Source organism: Ictalurus punctatus, chromosome 25 (assembly GCF_001660625.3).
Source record: "Ictalurus punctatus breed USDA103 chromosome 25, Coco_2.0, whole genome shotgun sequence".
Classification (NCBI taxonomy): Eukaryota; Metazoa; Chordata; class Actinopteri; order Siluriformes; family Ictaluridae; genus Ictalurus; species Ictalurus punctatus.
The window spans coordinates 9,753,248-9,781,203 of NC_030440.2; the positions used below are offsets into that span (position 1 = coordinate 9,753,248).

The following is a 27,956-nucleotide window of genomic DNA, read 5'->3' on the forward strand; positions in this document are numbered from 1 at the left end:
CCCCACATCATGATTCATAAGCCTTACAAACTGACCACCATGCAGCATGCAGTAGGCTGTGCCTCAGCATGTGTATTGCAGATTCCTTATTCTATCCATCCATCAATCCATCCATTTTCTGTACCGCTTATCCTACACAGGGTTGTGGGGAGAATGGAGCCTATCCCAGGGAACAATCGCGCACACATTCACACACCATGGCCAATTTGGGAATGCCAATCAGCCTACAACCCATGTCTTCGGACTAGGGGAGGAAACTGGAGTACCCGTAGGAAACCCCAGAGGCACGGGGAGAACATGCAAACATGGGATTTAAACCCCCATCCCAGAGTACTGACTTCCTCCATCCTTAAACACTTTAAATATGTTTATACTGAAATATTGAGTGGTGCTACTTGGTTGGCTGTTGCTGTATTTCCATTACACCCATGTCAAGTTAGTGGTTGTCTGCCATGCAGATGTGACATACAGACAGTACTAGCACACGAATGTTTAATACGAGAACAAAATACAATGGTCTCAAACATAAGTGATGATAGTCAAGTTGAGCACTGAACTCAAAGTTCCAGAATGCAATGCAGCCATGCGACACATCTGCGCTGAGATAATACAACTCAGTTAGATAATGATCTACAAGATGACTAGCATGATGGCGTTGATGTGCCAATTTCATTAGCATGAAAGTTGAAGCTTTAGAACCTTATGTGTTTAATCAGAGTGAGCAGATGAGGAAGCGAGAGAGCCGGGCAGCATAAACGATTAAAGCGCTGCTGCATCGATCTCTCAAGTGAGAGATGAAGCACGGAGTCATTTCTACTGGCGCTACTAAGAGCAGGTAAACAAACAGCATCATGGATGATGTAAGAACAAAATTTCAACTCATTATAAAAATTAATATGTAAGCCGTTCGGGATGTTTCCATTAAGTTTGAACTTGTTATGTGTGTTATGACAGTAGATTGTAGGTTCTCAGGTTATGCTTTGATGGTTAGTTCTTGTTTCTGCCTCTCTATAATAAATAAATCCTACTCCAATTCCCATGTTGACCATATGACCTCTCCATGTGGAACGCTCTGGATAAGGGCATCTGCCAAATGCCATAAATGTAAATGTAAGTGCTAATACAAAGCCAAAAATAAACAATGACTACAGTACAAAAGAGAGCAGCTCATTTATGCATTTCAAGAACCTAATCAGTAGTTACTCATAAACTAGCCCCTTTAGAGTCCTTTAACTTGCTGGCAGTCATCAGACTTTCACTGCATTTCACTCTAAGTTCTCTTGACAGCTGCTAGGCACTGCTAGATTTAAAAAATACTAAATAAATAAATAAATAAATAAATAAAGTGCTCTCTGGAGAGCCATTCATACAGCATGTGGTAAAAATCAATGGCAGGTTATTCAGGCTTAAAGGGTATGACTAGCATCCGCAGACTGACCTTTATTTGCTACACATAGGCTTGTGTGCCAGTCAATGGGCTTTGGACCTAAGCACACATTCCCTGAGCAGTTAGCCTTCTAAATAAGAACTCACAGCAGTTACTGACAACACAGAGGCTTAAAAGTTACCTGATGGGTCAGAATCGATGCCACGCTCTGATTTTCTTTGCTGTGGAATATTGAGGTGGAATGTATCGCGGCATTTATTTAAAGTAGGCAAGTTTTTTTTTCTCCGCCCCCCCACGAAGTCTGCAGTGGCAGTGACAAGGATGAAAGACAGACAGCTCAAAAGTATGCTAAACTAGCAGTCAGCCTTCTTAAAGCCTGACCCAGGGAAAGAATTTCATGCAACGCGAAACTGGTCTGAAAATTGAGGCTGATGTTTGAGTTCCTCAGGCAGTGTAACCCCAGTGACAACTCACAGGCTTGCGTATGTGACCTTTGGAGGACAAAGTCATATTAAGCTACGCTAAGGTTAGGATAATGATGATGACGCTTCTAGTTATCTCCATTAGGGCAGGCTGTTTAGTCATTCTAAAGTTAGCCATGTGGAGATGCCTGCAGGGCCACAGTGTTCATCAAATACACAGTACTCATGCTGACACACACACACACACACACACACACAAACACACACACACACACACACAATGGCGGGAGAGAGACTGACTACAGCACAGACACTTTTGAGTGTACTATGGGGTGGATAAAAGTTAAGGATAATGCAGACACTACTGCTAAGGGATAATATTTTCAAGAGGTTATGTTTTAAATAATCCGACAACCCTTTCAGGGGGAACTCTCAGAGCACCAGGCAAAACAAGATGACAGGCTGTGACAGCTGAAAAAACACATCCTGTGTATGACAAACCTTTTACCGTAGCGTCTACTGCTGTTAGCTTCATGACAGGAGTGCCAGTGTGGAGCGTCTCAAATCATGCTGAAAATGTCAAATAATACGCTTTGACAAAATGTTGAGCATCACTGGTTTTGCAAATCACTTAAAATGTTAGAAGTTTGGGTTCTTGATGACAGTAGCGTTGCCTTCATGTGAGGTCTGTTTTGCATGCACTCTTGTCATAGTAGATCACTGCCTAGCGTGATAGACAACTTTGTAGGATAAGTCTGATTTTCCCCTCAAATGTTCACACAGGAAGTCACACTTTCTGTCTGTCTATTCTACAATCAGTGGTAAGTCAGTGTGCCAGTACATACAGCAGTGTGTTACCACCCTGAGGTTGATCATGTTCCAAATACTATAAACCAGAACTTCTCAACCTTTTGAACTAAAGCCCCCAACAAGCCTCCCCTATCATGTGACCCCCCCCCCCCCCCCATATTGGAGGAGACCAGGTATAATGATTATCTATTCTATATAAAATCTATCTATCTATCTATCTATATCTATCTATCTATATATATATATATATATATATATATATATATATATATATATATATATATATATATATATATATATATATATATAAAACAAACTAATCTATAATCTGTTTTGATAGATAGATAGATAGATAGATAGACAGATAGATAGATATTCTTTCTTTTGTACTTTTTTTAATTACTTGTACAACTTTATGACATTTATAAAACTATATAACGTACAAAATGGAACATGAATGATCAAAAATGTTTCTGAACACTATAACTACATTGAACAAGAGAACTAGGCTGTAATAACGTGGACTATTTTACATGTAAAACATTCCATTTGTCTTACGTTCTAAAAACATTCGCATACGAATGATGTAAATTGGGACGAAGGGCACGTCTCGTTATCCATGACATTGTTCAGTGGGACACTGATTTGGAAAGTTGCTAAGGTTTGTCCAAAAAGTCACTAGATTTGTTACTAGGTACTCTTTTTTTGTTGCTAAAAAGTCGCTAACTGGATCTGAAAAGTCTCCAAGTTGGCAACTGGTCTGCACTGACAGCTAGATAAAAGGCAGGCTAAGCTCCACCTCTCAACAGCAAAAACAAAACACAGAGGGAGCGGGAACGCAGAGTTTTTCATTTATGCACATTCTATTTGAAAAGCAATAAAATACACCAAGAACCCAAATGATGCCCTGTCTGTGTTTTTTTTCTTAAAACAATTTGCACCCCCCTTCCTATCTCGCCCCGGGTTGAGAACCACTACTATAAAGCACACCCTGCACTTCATCAACAATTACAATTTATAATTTGGTCGCATAATTTTTTCACGTCATGTTTTATTCATTTATAGTAACATTTAATGTTCATCTGCCAGATGTGTTTATGTTACATAGCCCTAGTCCTTGATCTCGTGTGTTTAAAAAATTAAAAAAAAAAAAAAAAAAAGACTCTGTGCCTGCATCCGTCTCCAAATTATCTGTGAGATAATCCATAAGATAAGTAAGGTCCTGATATAACTTAAATTATCGTATAAACTCTGGCTCTCTGACCAGCCACTCTATTTTCTCTCTCTTTCTTCAAGTTAAAAAAACAACAACAAATGCAGCTTATCATGTTATTGAGAAATAGGGAAGTGTAAAGTGCTCTGTCCTGAAAACTCTCCTGTGGCAGAAAATATATAATATATATAATAATATACAATATAAGTGTAATCTCTTATATTTATAACATACTCACAGCTGAAATTCCTTTCATAAATATAATATATATATATATATATATAATCTCCTTACACATGATTTGCCTTTGTAAATGTTATTAACCAAGCTAAAATGTGGTACCTAGCATAATTTATGCCAAATGTATGACAGCTAGTTAGCTATGTGCATTAATAACCACTGACATTAATTAAAAATGTAGCCACAAGCAACAGCAAAAAAAACATGTGAATGTTATTTAATGTTTTGTTTTAATCTTGCATTAATTGTCTAAAGATATGGAGCTTGTCCACACCGTGTTGCTGCAGTACAATTATAATACACACATTCCCATACAGTTTGGGTGCCTTGAACACAAATGCTAATACTCTTGAGTGCCAGTTCCAAACAGCCAAAAAGCCCGTCTTTAAGTACACTCAAAAGTGTGTAGTGGCTCCTCTCAGGAGACACTGCTGACACTGGGGTCAGAATGAACTCATCATTTCTGTCCCCTGAGCGCCATTCCCATAATCCTCTCTGTCCTGCTGCTGCTGTGCTCCCGCACCTGCCGCCAAGTCATCTCCTGAGATGGGGGGCTAACATATTGGCGAATTAGGTTGTTACTCCTGCCAAGAGTTACACACACCACCTATACCAACTCCAGAGAACAGCACAGCCAGTTACTGAACCCAGCAATGCCTTTAGCCACATTCATCACACAAGAAGTATTGGAACTATACTGTTACAAACAAAACAAACAACCTTCTGCAGTTTAAATAAAAAGTGCTCTAAGACTTTGGTCCCATTTCTATTTGTCAGTCCTGAGGATTGCCTTCACTGCATAGTTTCATGTTTTTATTGATACAATAAATCAACACTTGGTAGGATTAATAATTAATCAGTGTAGTGCTGTGCAGAGTGAGAATGACATGACATATTAACCTTGCATGCCTCAGAAACAAGAGTATATATATATACATATATATAGGCACCCTTGGTAAATATGAGCAACGAAGACTATGAAAAATTGTCTTTATTGTTTAACCATTTGATCTTTTGTTCAAAGAAATTCACAAAAATACTCTGCTCTCACAGATATCAAACAACTGCAAACAAAACACAGGTTTACTTTTTTTTTAAATCTTTGTTTTATATATAGGTGTGCAACAATTATTGTCACCCCTATGAATTCATATCAGAAAAATGTATTTGAAGTATATTCCCACTGATATTTAAAAAATTTTTTACTACACCTGGGTGACTAGGAACAGGAAATTGTTCAACCATGACTTCGTGTTTGACAGGGGTATAAATATGAGGTAATACATGGGCCAAATTCCCTTAATGATTCATAACAATGCATAAGACCAAAGAATATAGCTGTGATGTGTAGCAAAAGGTTGTTCAGCTTCACAAAATAGGAAGTGTCTTTAAGAAAATAGCACAAGCATTGAAAATGCCCATTTCCACCATCAGGGCAATAATTAAGAATTCCAGTTAAGAATTAAGAAATTTGAAACATTATGACTCAAACTGGAATTGGACGTGTGTCTATATCGTCTCAATGCACTGTAAAGAGGATGGTTCGAGGGGCCAAAAAATCTCCAAATATCACAGCTAGAGAATTGCAGAAGTTAGCTGCGTCTTGGGGTCAGAAAGTCTCCAAAACTACAATCTGAAGCCACCTACATCATATTTGTCCCTTTTTGTTGAGTTTTCGAATGTGCACTGAAAAGTGCGGTGAAAATAAACATGAGCCCTGAGCTCTGCTGACATTCTGCCTGCCTCCCGAGTCTTCCTCCACACACACACAAAACGGGGTTCTACGTGCATATTTAGTGTTTGCTTACAGTTGCTTACTGAAGAAATGGGTCTTCAGTCTGCACTTAACAGCAAGGGCTTCATCTGTTTAGACAACCAGGGGGAATTTATTCTACCACTTGGGTGCAAGTACAGAGAAGAGTCTTGACGCAATTCTTATGTCATCTTTTTAAAACTTTTTTTTTTTTTTTTTACAGGCATCAGGATGTAAAATCTAATGAAGATCACAGATCTTCAGGCAGGTGCATTCTGGATTAATTGCAAGGACCTAGTGACATGTGTGGGGCAACCTTGTCAAATCTCAAGAAGGTGACTCAACAAGCAGGTGCTTCTTGGAGAGAAATGTTTGAATCCTTGTGATGCTGTCCAGGATGAACTTGTATGCCTGAGTAAGGCTTGCAACACATACAGAGAACATAAACTAATCATCCAAAGGGAGTTTGTGAAGGTGGCAGAAAGATGAATGTGTGAGGATGATTTCCATGAACATAGCTATAGACTATAGAGTCTTGCTGGGGTTCAGCTTTACGTGATGACCTGTCATCCAAGATGACCTGATGAGTGACAAGTTCTCAAACAAGCCACCAAAAGCTGTGAATACACTACCAAAGAGGCGTTTTTCAGATCTTAAGCAAGGCACCACCAACTGGTCAATTTTATGCATAGATTGTAATCCACTTCAGTGGAAGATGCTTAAGGTAAGAGAACCTTTTAAATGAATAAGATTAGGATTTGATTAAGGGTTGGTATGGCTCTCACACACACATACTACCTAACCGCTGTCTCCCTTTACATTTCAGCACACAGTAGCCACTACTTGATACCATCCATTTAAACGTTCCCCTCACAATTAATGTCTACAATCTCTAAAGAGCAATGAAGAATGAAGAAAGAGTGATGTCTGGTAGACCGACTCCAGAACAGGAAGACATGACCCTAGACGGATGCCAATGCACACAATCCAGTGTGAGAAGTGCAAACAACATGAAGAGAACAGGTGGGCTCCGAGGGGCCCGATGATGGGAACAACACTATAATGGGCTGAGAAAACTGCTTTACAAATTGATTCAGAAAAGGTGTTGAAGAGGCGTTAACAAATACAGTGTGACACAGAGGCTTGCAGATTAACACATTGCCATATGTACACATTAGTGCTGCCAGAGTGAATTTTACTCTTTGAATATTACTTCCACAAGAGAATTTTCATAATAATTTTATCTGTTTTGGATTCCATGGTTTATCTAGTTGCCTTACAGTATGTCTTTTGAAATACACAGTTACGAAACATTTTGGCCAAATCACATGGTTGTTAACGGGCTGTTAATGGAATTTTATTTTACACAGTGCATAGTACGGAGGCCCAGTAGTGCACAACACAAAGGAATCATGCCACAACACAACAGAATTTAAAAAGCAAACACAAGTTAAGAACACAAAGGAATCAAGCCACAACACAACCTGTTGTTGTTGTTTTTTGTTAACCAATTCTTTTTCACAAATTTGCTCAATCCCTGTTAGATTGGATATAGAATATTGATGAATAGCATTAAAAAAAAGTTTTTAAAATAGGTTTTAGTTTTCTATCCATACATTTTCTTCCATCTATCCGGGTCACAGGAGCATCAGTCTAAACAGAGACGTCCAGACCTCCCTTTCTCTAGCCTCCAGCTCTTCCACAGGGATACCCAGGTGCTCCCAGGCCAAACGAGATATAATGTCTCCATCTAGTCCTTGTTCTGCCTTGGGGTCTTCTCCCCGTTGAACATGCCAGAACATGTCCATTTAGTTTACTATTTGTAAATAATTTTGTAAACTGGTTTGATCATCCCTTCTCTTTCTCACATATACACAAACTCACATTTCATTTCAACATTAAGGGATAGATTCATGACATACAATTCCGTCCATTTCAGTTCCAAGGTTATAAGACTACAAAATGTGGAAAAAAGTATGGGGCTGAATACTTATGCAAGACTTTATTTATTCTGATTAGGACATTTGAGAAATACATGTTGAAGAGGCTTCAAGACAGGCTTCTAACTTCTAGTTGAAAATATTGGACAAAAAATTAAGGTGAAAAAAAATTATTTAAATAATTACATATGAATATGAAGATTCATAATAAACTATTATATTGCTTCTCGATCTTTGCCTCTTGATTTACAAATATTTACTTAGCACCAGAGTAAAGCCTGAAGAAAAAAGAAGGAGCAAAGAAAGACAAAAGGAAGAAAAGTAAAGCATAGGAAATGATCACCTTTCCTGTCTTAAGGACAGATGGCACCAGATGGGGTGATGAACGAGTCAGCAGGCTGTGTGTACTTCTGTTTGTGTATGCGTTCGTGTGTGAGAGTAGTTTGACCTCCTGCATTCATTTCTTGTCTCCTAAGGACAGTCTCCCAACTAAATGCACTGAAATGGCTGCGGGATATTAGCACAGCCAGGGTGATTATGTGACTTCCAAACTCTATCAGAAGAGCCCACAGGCAGCTGGCCTTGAGATAGAAAGGGCTGCAACCCATCATCCTCTCTGCCCGTGGAGTCACCCAGCAAGACGAAGCTAAAGCTATGATGAATAGCTACAAGAGAGAAACTATGCACTAATGCACTGCTGAACATAGCCAGGAAGCATCACTGTCTGAAGTCTGGAGTCACTGTGTCTTTTTTCCCCCCAGATTTGTCAGACATTATATTGTACTCACACAGACGCATGTGTAGCAACACACACATGCATGATAATACATTAATATGTTTAAAAAAAAAAAAAAAAAAAAAAAAAAAAAACAATGTTCAAGATTAAGCATTTGGCACGCAGTATGCCTTTTGTGCTATTCATTAGCAACAGACAGTAGGCAAATGAAAGAAAAATCAACACGGTCATACATATTAAATGGTGCCTTCTACCTTATTTTAATATTTGAATATCAATAAGTGTTAATACGTAGATATCGCAATGGAATGCAGAAGAGTGTTTTTAAGTGTGAAGCATCAACTATAATAAAATGTTCTACTGCAGTTAAACCACCTTTCTGTTGGTGGTGGTGGTGCACGCGTTTGTGTTTAACAGGCGTAATATAGAGAAATAAAGAACAGAAATATTAAAGCTGCAGTACTGAATTTTTACCTGCCTGTCTATTGCCATCTTGGTTTGAAACATAAAATTGCTAATTACTTGTGGAGTTTATTTTTTCTTCCTTTTATTATGTGGGTTGTGCTTCGGCACTGCTCCTCTGCGCGGATGAATCAGACAGTTTGAGGTATACTTATCAGAGTTGCCAAGTCCAATTATAATACGCAACTCCGGGCTTCTTTTTTTTTTTTTTTCTGAAGTCACTTGGGAAAAAAAAGAATCACAGGTCACGTTTTTTTGGGCTTGTTTAAAAAAAATAAATAGGGTTGCTTGTTAGAAAAATCTGACAAGCGACTTTGTTTTTCTACATATAGGGCCGCTATTTTCCCCAATGCATTTACACTGTCTGCTCACAGCCTCACAATACTATATCAGCACTGTAGTGTATTTCTCCCTCCTACAATTATTATAGGTTATAACAAAAAACAAGCATAACACTCACATATACTAATAGTTATTATGGTGCTAATGTAATGTCCTTTTCCATCTCTCCAATCATATTCTGCTCGCAGGTGATCGGATAGTGCCTGTCCTCTCTATAAGCTTTGTTGCAGTTTGATGATTTTTTAAAATTTAAATAAAATAAAGAAATTCTGTTTTTGCTTTTCAAACTGTGAGTGGTTTCAGATTAAAATGCTGCAGGTTCAGTTATTGAGTCTGTTTACATTGAAGCCGTAATAGGCTACGATAATATCAGGCTTGTTTAGGGCTTGTTTTTGAAGCTGCAGTTTTGTCTTGCAAGAGTTGGCAACACTGAGGTATACGTATGTGTTGTATATTAGCTTCGGTACTTGACAACAGAGGTGTCGCAGATACTGTTTTCTTGGAGTAGAGGTGCATTGCTATCTCTCAAAGCTAGCAGAAAATAAGTACAATTTATCACACTGACTGTAGCAAAACATTGGAAACTCGATACCTAGCTGAATCAAGCGAACAAATGTGCTAATGTTAGCTAGCTACCTATTGAGCCACTGCAATATCTAACCTGTTCAGAAGAAAAAGCCATCTCTGCGTCAGTCTTCAATCCCTTCAGATATCGGAGTTGCCGCCACCTCTCAAAAGCCATGCCAATATTTATTCTAGTTTTAGCCTGGGATCTGTCGCTTTCCCTTTTTGACTGCAGGCTCTCGGCAGTTCGAGGATATTTGGTTTTGACAACAGCTGATTCCCTGGATGTCAATGATGACTGCGTTTACAACGATCCAGATTAAAAGCAGCTATCTAGATGACAAGTTTAAATTCTAAGCAAGAACAAGAAGAACAAGCTACAAACACTCCACCATCCTCAGCCCCTCACACACGCGATACAGTAGCCAGCTCTTCTTCTTTCTGTTTACGGATATGACGCAAAGATGGATGGCATCAAACTGACATTTCCCACGAAATCCGACCCGACAACTCAATTTATAAATTCATTATTACAGGCTCACCGTTGCGAATCTGGGTAAGGTAAGGAGACCGTTTTGAACACTGATTTTTTTTTTTATGTCCTTGCTCAGTAATTGATTTTTGTCCATTTTTAACCAAAAAAAGTTCCGTACTGCAGCTTTAAATGTAGAGCAAACATTTTACTGAATGTCAATATCTCAGGCTGTAGCCATACAGTTACAGCACTCAGGCGTCGGTTAAAATTCAAACGGGAAAATCATAACTGTAATTATGTGACTTAGTAATGAGCACGTTTTCCTCGCACCTCTGGGCGCTGCCCTGTGTGTGTATGTGGAGTTCTCCCTGTGCTTTGGGGGTTTCCTCCGGTACTCTTCCCCAGTTCAAAGTGCGACTGTGCCCTGTGATGGGTTGGCACCCCGTCCAGGGTGTTCCCACCTTGAAGACACTTGAATCCAGGCAACCGTTTCTGTTGCTCATGCTGCATGCCAGAGCAGTGTAACACACTCAGAGGTAACATACTCGCCATCTACCGTCTTCCGCATATTTAAACTCACAGATGGCAGTGGCATTGTCAGGATTCAAAGTCGCAAACTCCTGACCCTAACTGTAAATCTTTTGAAGAGTATATGCCACTGGAGCAGGGACTTCAGTAATGCACCTCTAGGTCAGCTATCAGGCTCTCTTTAATGTGTATGTTTATGCTTTGCATGTGTTTACACAACGGTGACCTTCTCTGTAGTAGGTGGAATTAATAAGACAGCTGTCCTGATTCCTTAGACATGTGGGTGGAGAGAGAGAGAGAGAGAGAGAGAGAGAGAGAGAGAGAGAGAGAGATTATTACAAGGAGCTGTTTCTTTGCCTTTCCTTTTTCTTTTCTACAAACCACATGAGTCCCTCATCCAAAGCCCATCAGTCAGGCACTAGCAATGCAATGCAAAGCCAGCTGCCAAACTCTCTCTCTCTCTCTCTCTCTCCCTCTCCCTCTCTCTCTCTCTCTCTCTCTCACACACACACACAGCCCATGCTCTCGACAAGCTGACTGGCAGATGATGAATGAATTGGCGATTCACTCCTTTCTCTTCCACCTTCACAATTAATTAGGCTCGCTGGCTCTTCTGCCAAGGGTTCTCTCTGTTACACAGGCATATGCATACACACATGTTTGTCTTACTATTCTTGTGCGGACCTTCTATTTGCATAATTATTAATACTGTTAATTAATGCCATATTTTTCAAGCCTTAACATAAACTTCAGTAACTAAAGGGAAACATTTTTGCTCTTTTAATGTTGTAAATAAATATACAGCATTGTTCCTCATGGGATTGAGACAAATATCTCCACAAGTTCAAAACTGTAAGGTGTTCATTTGGTCCCCACCAAGATATAGAAACATACAAACCCCCACACACACAAACACACACACACACTCCTGCATACTCCTACACACTTTATTGTGCTAGATGCCCAAAATATAACTCCTCTGTTTTCTCTATTTGACAGAAAGTGAGGAGCCTCAAGAAAAGACTACAACAGAGAAAGAGTTGGTAGAAAAAAAACAAATAAATAATTTTATACATATAGAATGATGCCCTGCAATGGGTTAGCTGGGCACCCTGTCCAGGGTGTCCCCTGCCCTGTGCCCGAGTGCCATGAGATAGGTTCCAGGCTCCCTTGCAACCCTGTGTAGGATAAGCGGTATGGAAAATGGATGGGTGAATGGATATAGAATGAGTTTGAGAGAGGGAGGGAGGTGCTCCTATTGTCAGTGTTATTTTAATTACAAGCCAATTAGTTTCACAAATGGAGGGGAACAGTGTCCGTGTTGCAAGACTGCAGGCTGCAGAACACATAACAGTATCCGATCCATTAGCAAAATACTGTACATCTAATCCTCTCCTCTGCACCATTATACGATACAAAATTACACGTTTTACAATACAGGCTGTGAATACGAACAGTGCAGGTGATAATCTCAGAGACTAGATAGAGATACAGATAGAAACTAGAATATAGGCATCCAGAGCATATATTATGTATGCTTACTGCTTATGAGAATATTGACGTTTCCAGTCATTTCAGTTGCTAATGCTTGCTAATTCCTAAAACTCCACCCCATGATAATGATATGCTATGAGAAGACTAGAAATGATCCATAGTTCTATCTAATTATTCAGAATTAGAGATAAATTAGCAGATAACCTTTAACCAGTCAATCCAAGATATCAAGGAAACTCTGCAATATTCTGAGGAGCTTGCAATTTTTCACAATTAACACAGATTTTCTGCAGATCTGTGCTAAAACATGTCATGGGACGTCATCACAACGTGCATTCAGCGAAAGCCCTCTTCGATTCACATACATCAAACATGAGTACAGCTAAAACATCTCATTAACCAACAAGCATCACTTCGAAAGAATTTTGACAATTCAAGACATTTTCCGCAAAAATGCACAAAAAATTGTGCTAATTCCCCCAATAATTGGCATGTGTCTGTAGGTCAACCTGTGAGACTTAGTTTTGTCAAGAGTAGCGTCATTTTTCTTGTTTAATTGGAAGGAGCCAGCAAGTCTTCTGTCTCTGCTAGGACAAGATTCTGACAAGATTATAACTTTTAATGTGACTACACTGAAGAAATGACACTTTGCTACAATGTAAAATAGTGAGTGTACAGCTTGCATAACAGTGTAAATTTGCTGTCCCCTCAAAATAACTCAACACACAGCCATTAATGTCTAAACCACTGGCAACAAAAGTGAGTACACCCCTAACTGAAAATGTCCAAATTGGGACCAAAGTGTCAATATTTTGTGTGATCACCATTATTTTCCAACACTGCCTTAACCCTCTTGGGAATGGAGTTACCAGAGCTTCACAGGTTGCCACTTCCACTCTTCCATAACGACATCACGGAGCTAGTGGATGTTAGAGACCTTGTGCTCCTCCACCTTCCGTTTGAGGATGCCCCACAGATGCTCAATAGGGTTTAGGTCTGGAGACATGCTTGGCCAGTCAATCACCTTCACCCTCAGCTTCTTTAGCAAGGCAGTGGTCATCTTGGACATGTGTTTGGGGTCGTTATCATGCTGGAATACTGCCCTGCGGCCCAGTCTCCGAAGGGAGGGGATCATGCTCTGCTTCAGTATGTCACAGTACATGTTGGCATTCATGGTTCCCTCAATGAACTGTAGCTCCCCTGTGCCGGCAGCATTCATGCAGCCCCAGACCATGACACTCCCACCACCATGCTTGACTGTAGGCGAGACACACTTGTCTTTGTACTCCTCACCTGGTTGCTGCCAAACACGCTTGACACCCTCTGAACCAAATAAGTTTATCTTGGTCTCATCAGACCACAGGACATGGTTCCAGTAATCCATGTCCTTAGTCTGCTTGTCTTCAACAACTGTTTGTGGGCTTTCTTGTGCATCATCTTTAGAAGAGGCTTCCTTCTGGGACAACAGCCATACAGACCAATTTGATGCAGTGTGCGGCGTATGGTCTGAGCACTGACAGGCTGACACCCCACCCCTTCAACCTCTGCAGCAATGCTGGTAGCACTCATACGTCTATTTCCCAAAGACAACCACCGGATATGACGCTGAGCACGTACATTCAACTTCTTTGGTCGACCATGGAGAGGCCTGTTCTGAGTGGAACCTGTCCTGTTAAACTGCTGTATGGTCTTGGCCACCGTGCTGCAGCTCAGTGGCAGGATTTTGGCAATCTTCTTATAGCCTAGGCCATCTTTACGTAGAGCAACAATAATTTTTTTTCAGATCCTCAGAGAGTTCTTTGCCATGAGGTGCCATGTTGAACTTCCAGTGACCAGTATGAGGGAGTGTGAGAGCGGTGACACCAAATTTAACACACCTGCTCCCCATTCATACCTGAGACCTTGTAACACTAAAAAGTCACATGACACCGGGGAGGGAAAATGGCTAATTGGGCTGAATTTGGGCATTTTCACGTAGGGGTGTACTCACTTTTGTTGCCAGCGCTTTAGACATTAATGGCTGTGTGTTGAGTTATTTTGAGGGGACAGCAAATTTACACTGTTACACAAGCTGTACACTCACTACTTTACATTGTAGCAAAGTGCCATTTCTTCAGTGTTGTCAAATTAAAAGACATAATCAAATATTTACAAAAATGTGATACTGCATACATTTTATATATATATATATATATATATATATATATATATATATATATATATATATATATATATACACATACACTCACACACACATTATATTTATATGTGATTGATAAGCTTTAAATTGCAATTTTTATATAGAGACCACCCTGTCAAGCTTAAATATTTGGTGAAACTCAGGGCTGATAAGTATTACCAAATTGTCTGTGGTGTGTGAATGTGTGTGTTATTGTGCCCTGTGATGGGTTGTCACCTCGTCCAAGGTGTTCCCAACCTCATGCTCCAAGTACCCTGGGTTGGGCTCCGGGCTCCCCGCGAACCCTGTGTAGGATAAGTGGTATGAAAAATGGATGGATGGATTGTGTAGGGTCAAAACAGCTTCCACTTCTTTTTAGCACAAGAATTATAGCAAATAAATAAATCTTAAATCTCCTCTCTTCTGCCTCTGAGAAATTCCTTGTTTCTCACCATTTTGTCCTCATTTTGCATTTTGTACCTTTTATGGAGTTTTATGACTATCACTAAATGCAAATGAGCTGTGGCATGCATGGTGATTGGCATATGTGGATGAAATAAATCAGCATTTCCAAAATTTTTATAAATCTGACATGAAGTTTTAGTTCAGTTTGGCCTACAAAAAAGATGTATACACACTGAGACCCATTTTCTTAATCTGTCACTTTCTCTGTCTCCTCGTTTATCCTTTCTCAGAATGTCCACCACTCCAGATCTCCACCTCTGTAGTCTTTTTTTCCTCCATTTGCGGTGCTGCTGTTCTGAATGCCGTGAGCTTAATGAAGGATTGCAGTTGTGCTGCTGCTCTAATCAAGGCACCAATTACTGCGCACATGTTCCCTTAGCTGGGTAAACACAATTACAGCTATCTGATTAGCCTGCCACCAAACAAACCCATCACACACACACACACACACACACACACACACACACACACACACACACACACACACACACACACACGCACAAGACAACACCCACAAACACCTGAATCCATGGAAGGGATAACAGTAGACCACATAATTTGTCTGTAAATCAGAACGCCATTTCACTGTAAAATGATTAATAATGACAAGGCTGGCATAGCTCATTCTGCACACTATGGCAGCTTCAGAGCAGGACAGCTGGCTGAGCAGCTGATCGATGGCTCGACTGATGAATGACATTGATTTCAGAATTAAAGCAGATTGCAGGTGGCTACTAAGCTCTGCTTAATGATACCGAGCTCTACATGTCACTTATACCCATGACAAAGCTGTTTTCCAAGGAACTGAGCTGTCATGGTGTTTTAATATGAATCAGACGTGGTTAAATCTGAAGATTTTGCCTCTTTATTTAGACAAATGTAATTTAGAGAATGTCGGAATGCATACATGGGGTCAGATCATAATCAGAATATGATAGCAAATCTATACTCATTTAAAATGGCAAGCAGAGGTCCATACAGGAAAAAACAAACAAACATCAGAACATAGCTACAAAACTGGAAACTAAAAACTAAGAAACTAAGAACAGTAGGAGAAAGTACTATGACAATGGTAGATATCTTTACAAGACAACAAACAAATTAGTGTACATCAATCAATCATAACATTAAAAACACTGACAGATGACATGAATAACGTTGATTATCACGTTACAGTGGCACCTGTCAAGAGGTTGAACATGTATTGGAAGCAGAAAAAATGGGCAAGTGTAAGGATCTGAGCGACTTTGACAAAGGCCAAACTGTGATGGCTAGATGACTGGGTCAGAGCATCTCCAAAACAACAGGTTTTGTTGGGTGTATCCAGTATGCAGTGGTTAGTACTTACCAAAAGTGATCCAAGGAAGGAAAATGGGTGAACCAGCGACAGGGTCATGAGTGCCCAAAGGTCAGTGTGATGCTCTGACCAATGTTCTGCTGGGTTCTGGCATTCATGTGGATGTTACTTTGACACATTCCACCTACCTAAACACTGTTGCAGACTAAGTACCCATCTTCATGGCAACAGTATTCCCTAATGGAGGGCCTCTTTCAGCAGGATAATGCTCCCTGCCACACTGCAAAAATTGCTCAGGAATGGTTTGAGGAACATGACAAGGTGTTGACTTGGCCTCCAAATTCCCCAGATCTCAATCCGATCGAGCATCTGTGGGATGTTCTGGACAAACAAGTCTGATCCATCCCACCTCGCAACTTACAGGACTTAAAGGATCTGCTGCTAACGTCAGCACATCTTCAGAGGTCTTGTGGAGTCCATGCCTCGAAGGGTCAGAGCAGCACAAGGGGGATCTACACAATATTAGCCAGGTGGTTTTAATGTTATGGTGGTTCGGTGTATAAAACAGTATTATTCCAACCTCAATATTTTAAGGTGTGTGCAAAACTTCTCATAGGGAAGTGGAAGTGTCATATCATGATCATAAATGTCTCATGAAAGGAGAATAACATGTAAAACCTCCTCTAGGTGTGAGTAAAAATGATCAGCACCACAGTCCAGGAGTTCACATTGAGCTACATTCGGTCAAACTGACAAAATAATTAAAAGAAAATATGAATATATGAATCTCATGCTCTCCATCTGTTTCGATCTCCTATGTTTCTATCGTTCCCTTCAGCCAGTTCAATATTTGCATTTAAATAAATGTATGTTGGCCTGGGTAAATCCTTCCCGTTGTCAAAATGTGACTTTTTTTTTTTAATAGTTATGAAACCTACAAACGTTTTCTTAAACTGGTTACACGTTTTGTTAAACTTTTTGTTAAACTGGTTCACATTAACTGGATATGAAACACTACTCTACAAATATATTTTTCTGTGCTATATATACTTTTTTGTCAACTCATCTTCATTTAAATCTTTCAACGGTGTACTGGAGCTTTAATTCAGCTCGAGCAGTGCAGCAAAACTCTTAACAGTGCAGAGATTACAGAGCTTACAAACTGCAGTTTGTCATCATTCCACACAAGAGACATCTACTTTACACACAGCACGAAATCGATGTGTTTTCCCGCCCGCTTTTGCTTGACAGGATATAACCGGCCCTGATCATCGGATGTTTTTAAACTATTTTTAAGTCGGCCGATGGCAGAGAGCATGAAAAATAGCCTTTACTGATACATCGGTGTATCTCTAGTTATTTCAGTTGCTATGAATTAGTAAAAGAGATCTGTTTTCTCAGGTTCATTGCATGAACTGAAAATAATAATCTTCCTTTTTGAGAATTTTGCATAGCCAACTGTTTTTTCTGCTGAGTGATGTCCAAATTATAAATTATAGGTGGCAGATATTTTGACTGTCTGGCACCCAAACTGAACTAACCAATACGTAAGGTACCACGCTATACATGTTTCCTGTTGTTTTGCCAGTAAAAGGAAAGGGCAAATAAGAACGACCAAATAATGAACTAACCTGGATGGTGTGAGTCAATCACTGATGATTCATCATTTAACTTTTCGTTTAACTTCTATTAGGCTGCAATGGAGACGGCTGGATGCCACATCACGAACACAGGCACGGTCATTTGTGATGAATAACATAAACATGCTCCTTAACACATCAGGCATGTGATGCAAATGTGGCAAAAGGGTGTTTGATCTATACGCTGTTATTTTGAGCAGCTCAGAGAACAGATACCAGTGGTTACTATGGAGACATCGAGCTGCCAAACTGGACAAAATAAATGACATGTTAGACACGACATCAACAGGGTGAAGGAAGGATTCCACAGAGGAAATGGCCACTCAAACCACAGGCACAAACAATATTGTATGCGCAGTAAAAATAAGACGATGTCCTGGGCTGCTCTTTATTCTGACATACAGCCTCCCAGAAGTGAATAGTGTTCTTTCTATGGCGCACAGGGGAACACATATAAAAGTCCCGGTACCGGTGAAAAGAAAGACGAACACAGAATACCTGAACAGAATACACAGATGCATCTGGTTGACTGTCGTATAGGTCAAAAGAAATCAATAACAGATGATGTAAGGTTTGTGTTTTGCTTTTCTTATGCATGGCCGTACAACAAATGAAATATAACGAATAATATCACATTTACAGTCTGTTAAACCTGTAACATCAGAGAACTGACATACACAGTATTATACATTAGATCAGGGGTTCTGAAACCTGTCCTGGACGACCCCCAGCACTGCACATTTTGTACGTCTCACCCGATCCAGGTCTTGCAGTCTGTACTAATGAGCTGATGAGTTGAATCAGGTGTGTTAGATGAGGGAGACATACAAAATGTGCAGTGCTGGGGGTCCTCCATGACAGGTTTGAAAAGCACTGCATTAGATTATCTTCTGAACTGTATTGCTTATTTCATGCATTTATTTCTAGAAAGAAGCAAAATAACCTAACAACAGAATTTCATTTGTAAGACATGAGGAAGATGAATGCAAAGAAAATGATATGTGGTGCAACTGAAGTGTTCAATCTATCGTTTGGATCCCGACAATGCCGCAGCCGTTTGTGGCATGGATTTCAAGAAAGCATAATTGGCCATGATCTCCAGGTATGAAGGATGGCATACTCTTACCTGTCAATCACAGCAACACTAGCCAATGTATGTGAGCTCCTTCCTGTTCAAAAAGATGCAGTGGATGGCTTCCTGTAGGAAGCATGTGTTAGCCTCCACCCTTCCTGATTCATAGCTGTTGTGTAATAGGGAGAGCTGGCTAACAGATGGCAATTGGTAAATTACCAAATTGGGGAGAAAATAAATAAATAAATTTATGTAGACTGCAATTTAACATTCCACTTCTAATTTTAAGAAATCATCACACAGCAGCTCTTTACTATCTGTGTATGAATCTAGTTTATATGCTGCACACAGTAAGATCTACTTCATGGTAAAATGTTCATTTAAGCCTGCCAGAAACCCTGCAGGAAGTCTTTAACTGCTTCACACAGCTGAATGTCGGGTCATCTGAGGCTCCTTTCTCCACAGGCATATTAGCAGCTAGAAAGTATAGATATGAATCTCTCTCCTTTGATAAATTATCCAACCAGAATCGCATTTTGATCTCAAAAACCAATAGGCGTTGTGTGATAAGTCAAGAGATAATTCAACACAGCGTAAGGCACCTCACTGTTCAAATTTCACAAGAGTATCACAAAAAAAGAAAAGTGAATCTTAATTAAATAATGTTTGATGGGAAGAAAAAAAAAGGTTTGGAATATTCTGTTTAAAACATGAAAATGATATTCCCTTATCTTTAGCGATAAGGCTGTGTGCCACTGAAACCTGTCCTAAAGGTCATACAGTTGCATATAGCTTTCATTCTTTTAACTGCATATTTAATCTGGACATCCATGCGTGCACCGTGTGCTACAGAGCTCATTTTGCTGCCTATAAATTTTTCCTTACAAGACAAGACTCAATGAGGCTGATCTAATTACACACACATAATACAGCGAGGTCAGCTTAAACACACAGCTCAAACTGCAAGTCATGGCCTCAGCAAACACACCATAGACCTGCATGACTGAATTAGTTCAGACTGCATACATTATTACTAATATACTGCAATATGTAAATCATACTGTATATTAAAGTTATATAATATGTTAGGAGTAATCCAGTATATGCAGGGCTGATTAAGGAAAACATTGTTTTAAAATAAAATATTAAGCTGCTTTTTTTTTTTTTTTTTTTAAATGTCAGAGATTTATGAAGAAATCATAAGCAATAAGGGTTAGCTTTTAGGCTTTCAGATCACACACACGCACACATGACAGCGACCAAATAAATTTGACTTGACACATTAACAAGTGCACTTTGATGCAAGATCTGCCAGTGGATTAACACACAGAAGGGAACGCACGCACATTCACTTAAACACACACGCTCCAACAGTCTTTCTACTGTGTATTATTTGCTTACCCATCTCAGCAGGCTGTGTTGTAATGTGGCGTAATTATTCCTGATTGTCAGAGAGAGAAATCAGACATAAATGCTCATTTAATTACTGCTAGGAGACAGAGAGAGACAAAAAGAGACAGACCCGAGGGTCTGAAGGAATGAGGCATGAAGCCCCCTGCGGGGAAACTGCAGACTGTTTGATTTGCACCCTCTGAGGAAGAACGTTGCCTCTAAAATGGAAAGACCTTCTGCACATATCAGAATAAAGTAGTTTCACAAGGCTGGTGCTAAAGGTCTCCTCAGAATACCATTACAATTTACTGTACAAAGGTTAGCTGAAAGAACATAGCCTTATCACGTAAGGGCACTTGCACCTGCCGATCCTTATGACGTCAGCAGTAGTTAAAGATCCACAGAATAAATGTGTATTGCTTATGCATCCTGCCTTTACATTTTAATTACAGTATGCTCAAGCTCATCATTTGGGTCACAGTGAGCAATTTGAGGCAATTACAATAAATGTATTAAAGTTATTGAAAACAATAACAAATGAGGAAAACAATAACAAAAAATGAAATTACTTGGGCACGGTGGCTTAGTGGTTAGCATGTTGGCCTCACACCTCCAGGGTTGGGGATTCGAATCCCACCTCCACCTGTGTGCATGGACTTTGCATGTACTCCCTGTGCTACGTCGGTTTCCTCCGGGTACTCCGGTTTCCTCCCCCAGTCCAAAAAGAGACATGCATTTTAGGCTGATTGGCATTTCCAAATTGTCTGTCCAGGGTGTCCCCTGACTTGTGCCCCAAGTTCCCTGGGAAAGGCTCCAGGCTCCCCCATGACCCTGTGTAGGATAAGCGGTATGGAAAATGGAAGTTGAATACTTGATGATAGGTATATGCTCAAGTCAAGGTGCCAGGAGTACAAGAAGTGCCTGAATTTATAATGCTTGTGGGTCTTGGGGGAGCCTGGAGCCTACCAACCCATTCTACAACGCATGTTTTTGGACTGGAGTACTCGGAGGAAACCCCCGAAGCATGTTGAGAACATGCAAACTCTGCGCACACAGGGCTGAAGCACGATATGAACCCCAACCCCGAAGGTGCAAGGCAAACCACTAAGCCACCACATCCCAAACATGTAAATGTGATGTTTAAAATTGTCAAGTGAATCTTAAGAAATGTATTGGCTCTGAATTCTATTATCTGAAATTGCTTTTGAACGCCTTTGAATTATAATCACAGCACCCTAAAGGCCATCATCATGAGGAGGGTCACACTGGACAATCTGAATCAATTAAAATAAACATGAAGGTTATGGAATTAGATACAAAACATACAATTAAATTGTTTCTTGTGCTCCTTGGCCTCAGTGTGTAATCAGAGAGTTGACAGCACATAAATTAAATGGCATTTTAATTACAGAGAGACATCAGGGACAGGAGTGACCTCAGTGGCAAACATGCTGTTTGGCTCAATTACAGAGAAGCTGATACAAGTGTAGGAGCGAAACAATATGATACTGGTCTTTTGGTGGTCGCTAAGATTTCCTATGAATCCATTATATAATAATGTATTATAAATATGTATCTAATATGATACATACAGTAGGGCTGGGCGGTACAGCTAAAAAATGCATCTAATATGCATATAATGTTTCATATCATTCGGTATCGATAATTACTGATACATTTTCATCTTTTTTAAACAAAGACCAGTAGAAAAAAAGGTTTGACGCAACCGAACCCCACAGATACGCAACTTGTTATTGGCTGTTTGCTTGTAATTCGTAGCACACTCCTTTATCAAGGCATATGATAGGCTATTTATGGTCCAGGTACGCTGAATTAAAGCGAATTAAATGAAGATGAGTTGACAAAAAAGTATATATTGCACAGAAAAATATATTTGTAGAGTAGTGTATTTCATATCCCGTTAACGTTAATTTATAAAGAAGTTGTTATTATATATCACCAGTTTGATGTCAGTGATGAAGTAGAAATGTTTTTGTTAGTGGAGAGTGAATGTGAGACCGACAGGATTTTTAGAATTCAGTCAATGTTAATATGAATTAATAATATTCAATAAGTTAATAATCTTACGATAATAATCTTCAGAATTTAGTTCATATGTTAATGTTAATTAGAGTAATGTGTTTTCTGTTTATGAGACCAGTTACTGTGAAACAACTTGCTGAAATGGAGAGAATAAAGTTTTTATTTGCATTTCTTTCAGAATTGTGGAATTAATTATTATTAATTTAAAAGAAGGCATAAAAGGCAGAAATTTCGGTATCGTCCAATATCACTCTGAATAATTTGTCATCGTTATTGGCTGAGAAATTTAGTATCAGTGCATCCCTAATTCATACTGTACCTCATAACACCTGACATAAACCAGATATACAGTGTGTGCTCATAGTTACATACAGCAACACTATATAAAGCCCATAACTTCAATTACATTAATATATATAAAATATAAGCACATTCTCAAATCCATGTTTCTTTTCTCAGTTGTACTCAATTCCAGTGTTTATAACAAAATGCATATATAATATAATATATAATGCATTTTACTTCATTATGCTTGGTCAATGCAAGCTGTAAGTAAAGTGGCATTTTATTAACTGCCATATAAATATAAATGAAGTTTCCTTACATAATACACTTATACCTTTTTAATGCTCTTTACATTGGCATGAGAAAGTTACATCTAACCGATATACAACTTAGCATTTACTACTCAACTGTAGATAATCCATTTAAGTAAAAATAGCTGTTTGTACATATGAATAGGAATAAGGCATATATGCTATTATACCATGGTCTGTCTCAATACTCAATTCTGATTGGCTGGAAGGTGTGCGTTCAAACAGTTTAATGCACAGGTATTTCCAGTCAGTTTAATCACCATTTTAAATTAATCTGGTGCCTATAAACAATTTTAACCATAGTAAACTTCATTATTAGTAGAGGCGCGGCACAAACAAATTCACACACGCAGAGTCTCTCTCTCTCTCTCTTTCTAATAACTATTTAAATATATTATAATTAATTCAAATAAATGTAATCTTATTGTACTACTTTATCTCTGTGTATGATTTAGAGCAGGCAGAATTCTAGATCTAACAACCATTTTTGAAATAACTAACAAAAATTAACTGTTATTTTTATCCTTTCAGTCAAATTATGCACTGCAAACATTAATGACAGCTTTAACTTGTCAGTGCTGGCAAGTGACCATGGTGTAAGCGGGATAATCCACAGCTAGGTGCGTTACACCGTTTTAATTAACTCTTTGCTGAGGCAACTACATTTGCCTTTGCCGCCATGTTGTACATTAAAATTGTGTAACGCACACTAGATGTGGGTTGCGCCTTACTAAATGCATCCCTAATGCCCCTGGTATTAATTCCTAGTGTCCAGTACTAGGGTTTGCATGTGTCATTTAAGCAGTGCCTAAAAACGACTACTTGGCTAAATACACCAACTAATCAAGCTCATTTGGAAAGCTATCATGATCGACTTGTTGAAAATGTTCTACTCTGGCTGACTGGCTTTGGGTTTCAATGATGCAAACAAGGCTAGTGTAAAGAGTTTAAAAGGTTTAAGAGGATTGTTTCAGGAACTGATTAAGTAGCTTTTGAACTGCACTCCACTCTACACACGAGCCAAATCCTTCAGATCCCATTCAGTCTTCTTACTAATTATCCAATCAACAGCTGAGGTCTCTGTATCACTGCTGGGGTCCTCTGCCACTAGTGTGAGGTTCAGCTGCTAAAACAGATTTCAGATTTTATCACTAGACAAGGCTAGGACAGGGTGTCCTGGCAAACCTTATCACTGGCTAATATATCACATTACTGTATCTTGTTCCAGTTCCACAACCACTACTGCATGCCAGGGCAAAAGATTTGCAAAGAGTAAATTTCCTAACCAGTGTGCCACCATAAAAACAATACCTTACCTTTTCTGCTGACTTTTAGAGCCACAGTTGCGATCTCCATCACACCATATACTCTTTTGTCTGTATAGAGACATACTACACTTGACACAAAGTGACTGCCAACAAAAAGCAGCAGTTTCCAAGAGCACAAATCTAAAGCTGCCACTCACAGCACTTTGAATTAAAGCGAAAAGGAAAAAACACCCAAGAAAACAATGTATGAATGAAGATGAAAAAGGAAATGGAAGATTGTGTTAAAAAGAGATAAATTAGGAGCTTAACGATCAAGCTCATGGCTTAATAAACTGCTGAAGGCTGATTCTGAGAGGCAGAACGCGTTGAGAAAAGGGTAGATATTAAATAAATCAATTAATTCTTCCGTTCTGCTGATTAGGGTACCTCTGGCTAAACAATATCAATATGATTACTGGTAACACAAGTACATTCATGAGTACTTGCAAACACACACACAAAAAAACACACACACACACACACACACACACACACACACACACACACACACTCACCCACTCTCTCTCTCTCTCTCTTCCACTATCCAGTGTGATACGTTATGAATGATTATGGGGTTAGAGCATTCCAACAAATCACCATAATTCTTATAAAATCCACAAAATCATAAATACAAATTATGTTTGAGATCGGGGTGGAAACCTGCATTTTTCTCTATTCATACTAAAAATTAAAACCATTAAAACCAGAATTAACTGTTTTCTAGCATCTGGTTTTAGAAACTGGAATTTGCTAACTGGTATTGGATTAGCACCAGTCTATTAGTCTGTTTTTGATTTTAAATATGCATGTACTTGTGCAAGATATCTATGCAGCACCAGCATAAACAGTGAGGACCAGATACTACAATGTGTCACAACCTCAGAAGCCGTGGCAACGGCGGCTGTGGCTCAGGTGGTAGAGCGGGTTGTCCACTAATCGTAGGGTTGGCGGTTCGACTCCACATGCCAAAGTGTCTTTGGGCAAGACACTGAACCCCAAAATGCCCCCGATGGCAAGTTAGCGCCTTGTATGGCAGCTCTGCTACCACTGGAGTGTGTGTGTGTGTGTGAATGGGTGAATGAGACACAGTGTAAAGTGCTTTCTAGAACTGCTAAGGTTAAAAAGCGCTATATAAGTGCAGACCATAGACCAACAACCATGAAACTGCCAAAAAAAAAAAACCCAAAAAATCAACAACAAACAAAACACCTAAAAATGTGCACACCAAACTATAAACTGCACACTGCAGAATAGTTGGCATGAAATAGTTAACATTTTACAGTTTTGTGGTGCAAACCCTGGTGCCTAATGGGTAGTGGATTTAGCTTTTAATCCTCCAGATACACCACAGCTTTGCAGATGTGTACACAGCTGTGTGAACAGATGCATGCAGTTATGCATAAAGTATAACTCGAGGCTTACATAGAGGCTTGGCATACATTATACTGTGTGCACACATTAAGAAGATGCTTATGTGTACGCTTATACTCAATGTGTGGTGGCCCTTCTCATGGTGAAATTTTGGCATTCTGTACTATATACTGTATATTTCTGAAAATAACAGACCGGAAACGTGTTTCTTTCTGGAACAGGTTTTAGCCTTTTAAAGTCTAGTCATCTCTAGAAGTGATAAGGGAGAAGACTGATTTTAAATATGTCATTCTGGATGCAACTCTGGAGCAAAACGGGTTTTTTTTTGCTAAAAGATGTCGAGTGTATTAATGGCAGAAAAAAAATCAATGTTACAAAAATGGTTAAAAATAAAAAAAATTCAGCCACAGTGACATCTAATGGATTTTCCCAGACATATGATTCATCATCACACACGATTCAAAAAGCCTGATTCGACCTGCTCAGCTGAGAAATCACTGTGATTTGCTGAGACTGAGATGGTCACAGAGTGTGATCACGGTATTGAATGTGATACATGGATTTCTCTTCTCTGCATCTCACATTTTGCTTCTGCTGGACCTGTTCTGCACTCAACTGCTGTACAATTTAACCATTTCATTCCTGGTATTTCCCCTCCAATCCTTATGTATACAAGTATACACTCACTGAGCACTTTATTAGAAACACCTGTACACCTACTCATTCATGCAATTACCTAATCAGCCAATCATGTGGCAGCAGTGCGATTCATAAAATCACGCAGATATGGGTCAGCACCTTCAGGTAATGTTCACGTCAACCATCGGAATGGGGGGAAATTGTGTTCTCAGTGATTTTGACCGTGGATTTTCATGCACAACTGTCACTAGAGTTTACTCAGAAAGGTGCAATAAAGAAAAAACATCCAGTGAGCAGTGGTTATGCGGATGAAAACTCTGAGGTCATCTGAGGAACTCGTTAAAGCTGACAGAAAGGCTACAGTAAGTTAGATAACCACTCTGTACAATTGTGGTGAGCAGAAAAGCATCTCAGAATGCATATGTCAAACCTTGAGGCTGATGAGCTACAACAGCAGAAGACCACATCAGGTTCCACTTCTGTCAGCCAAGAACAGAAAGCTGAGGCTGCAGTGGGCACAGACTCAGAAAAACCGGACAGTTAAAGACTGGAAAAACGTAGCCTGGTCTGATGTATCCTGATTTCTGCTGAGGCACACAGATGGTATGGTCAGAATTTGGTGCCAACATCTAAGATGGTGCTGCGGATGGCCGCCTCGGTGTGGAGCGCTCCTATTCTTTTGTTGTTTTTGTTTGTTTGTCTTGTGTTTAGTAATCTATTCCTAGTCAGTTTTACCAGGGATGAACATTCGGCAGCATGTAGCAGTTAATCTTTTCCAGCTGTTCAGAGCAGATCGCATCGCGGATTTAACGGGGAAAATGAGAGCCAGTGGAACATGATTTAACATCAATGAAACTTGGTGTACAGATGTAACAACGTTAAAGAAGATGTGCTGTCCTAATTTGTAAGTGTTCTCTATTAACTGCAGGCCATTCTACATGCTGCGAGAATTTTCCTCATTTATTCTGGTGAGTGTATATATCATGCCAAACACGTGCATGAGTGCAGCGTTGCAACAGCTGGCTGATCAAATCACAGACATGGAACAACAATATCCGGACTCAGTTATTATTATTCTTGGGCATTTTAACAAAGCAAATCTCACACATGAACTGCTCAAATACAGACAGCACATTACATACCCACCCAGAGATAGGAACATCCTGGATCATTGCTACACAACAATAAAGGATGCATATCGCTCTGTCCCTAGAGCAGCTTTGGGACTCTGATCACTGTCTGGTTCATCTTCTTCCAACCTACAGACAGAAATTAAAATCAACCATGCCTGTAGTAAGGTCTGTAAACAGATGGACCAATGAAGCAGAGCTGTAACTACAAGCCTGCTTTGATTGCACGGATTGGAGTATTTGTTGAGGCTGCATCTTCTGACCTGGACGAGCCCACAGATACTGTTACATCATACATCAGTTTCTGTGAGGATATGTGCATTCCTATTAGGGCTTATTTAATGTTTAACAATGACAAACTGTGGTTTACAGCAAAGCTCAGGCAGCTTCGTCAGGCCAAAGAGGCTGCTTACAGGGGTGTGAATAAAGTCTTGTACAATCAGGCCAGGAACACACTTA

At 39.5% G+C, this 27,956-nt stretch overlaps 1 protein-coding gene across 10 annotated transcripts in view; it reads right to left on the bottom strand.

Annotated features, from left to right (window-relative positions):
* Positions 1-27,956, bottom strand: part of dab1a (DAB adaptor protein 1a) — a 213,589-nt gene that overhangs the window by 79,427 nt on the left and 106,206 nt on the right. The window contains exon 1 of one of the 10 annotated variants that reach the window (XM_017456568.3): positions 20,421-20,622. The exons of the other annotated variants lie outside the window; for them this stretch is intronic. Coding sequence (XP_017312057.1) covers positions 20,421-20,424 — 4 coding nt within the window. The 5' untranslated portion in view covers positions 20,425-20,622. Of the gene's footprint in view, positions 1-20,420; positions 20,623-27,956 lie in introns of those variants that run through there. 10 annotated transcript variants of the gene reach the window in all.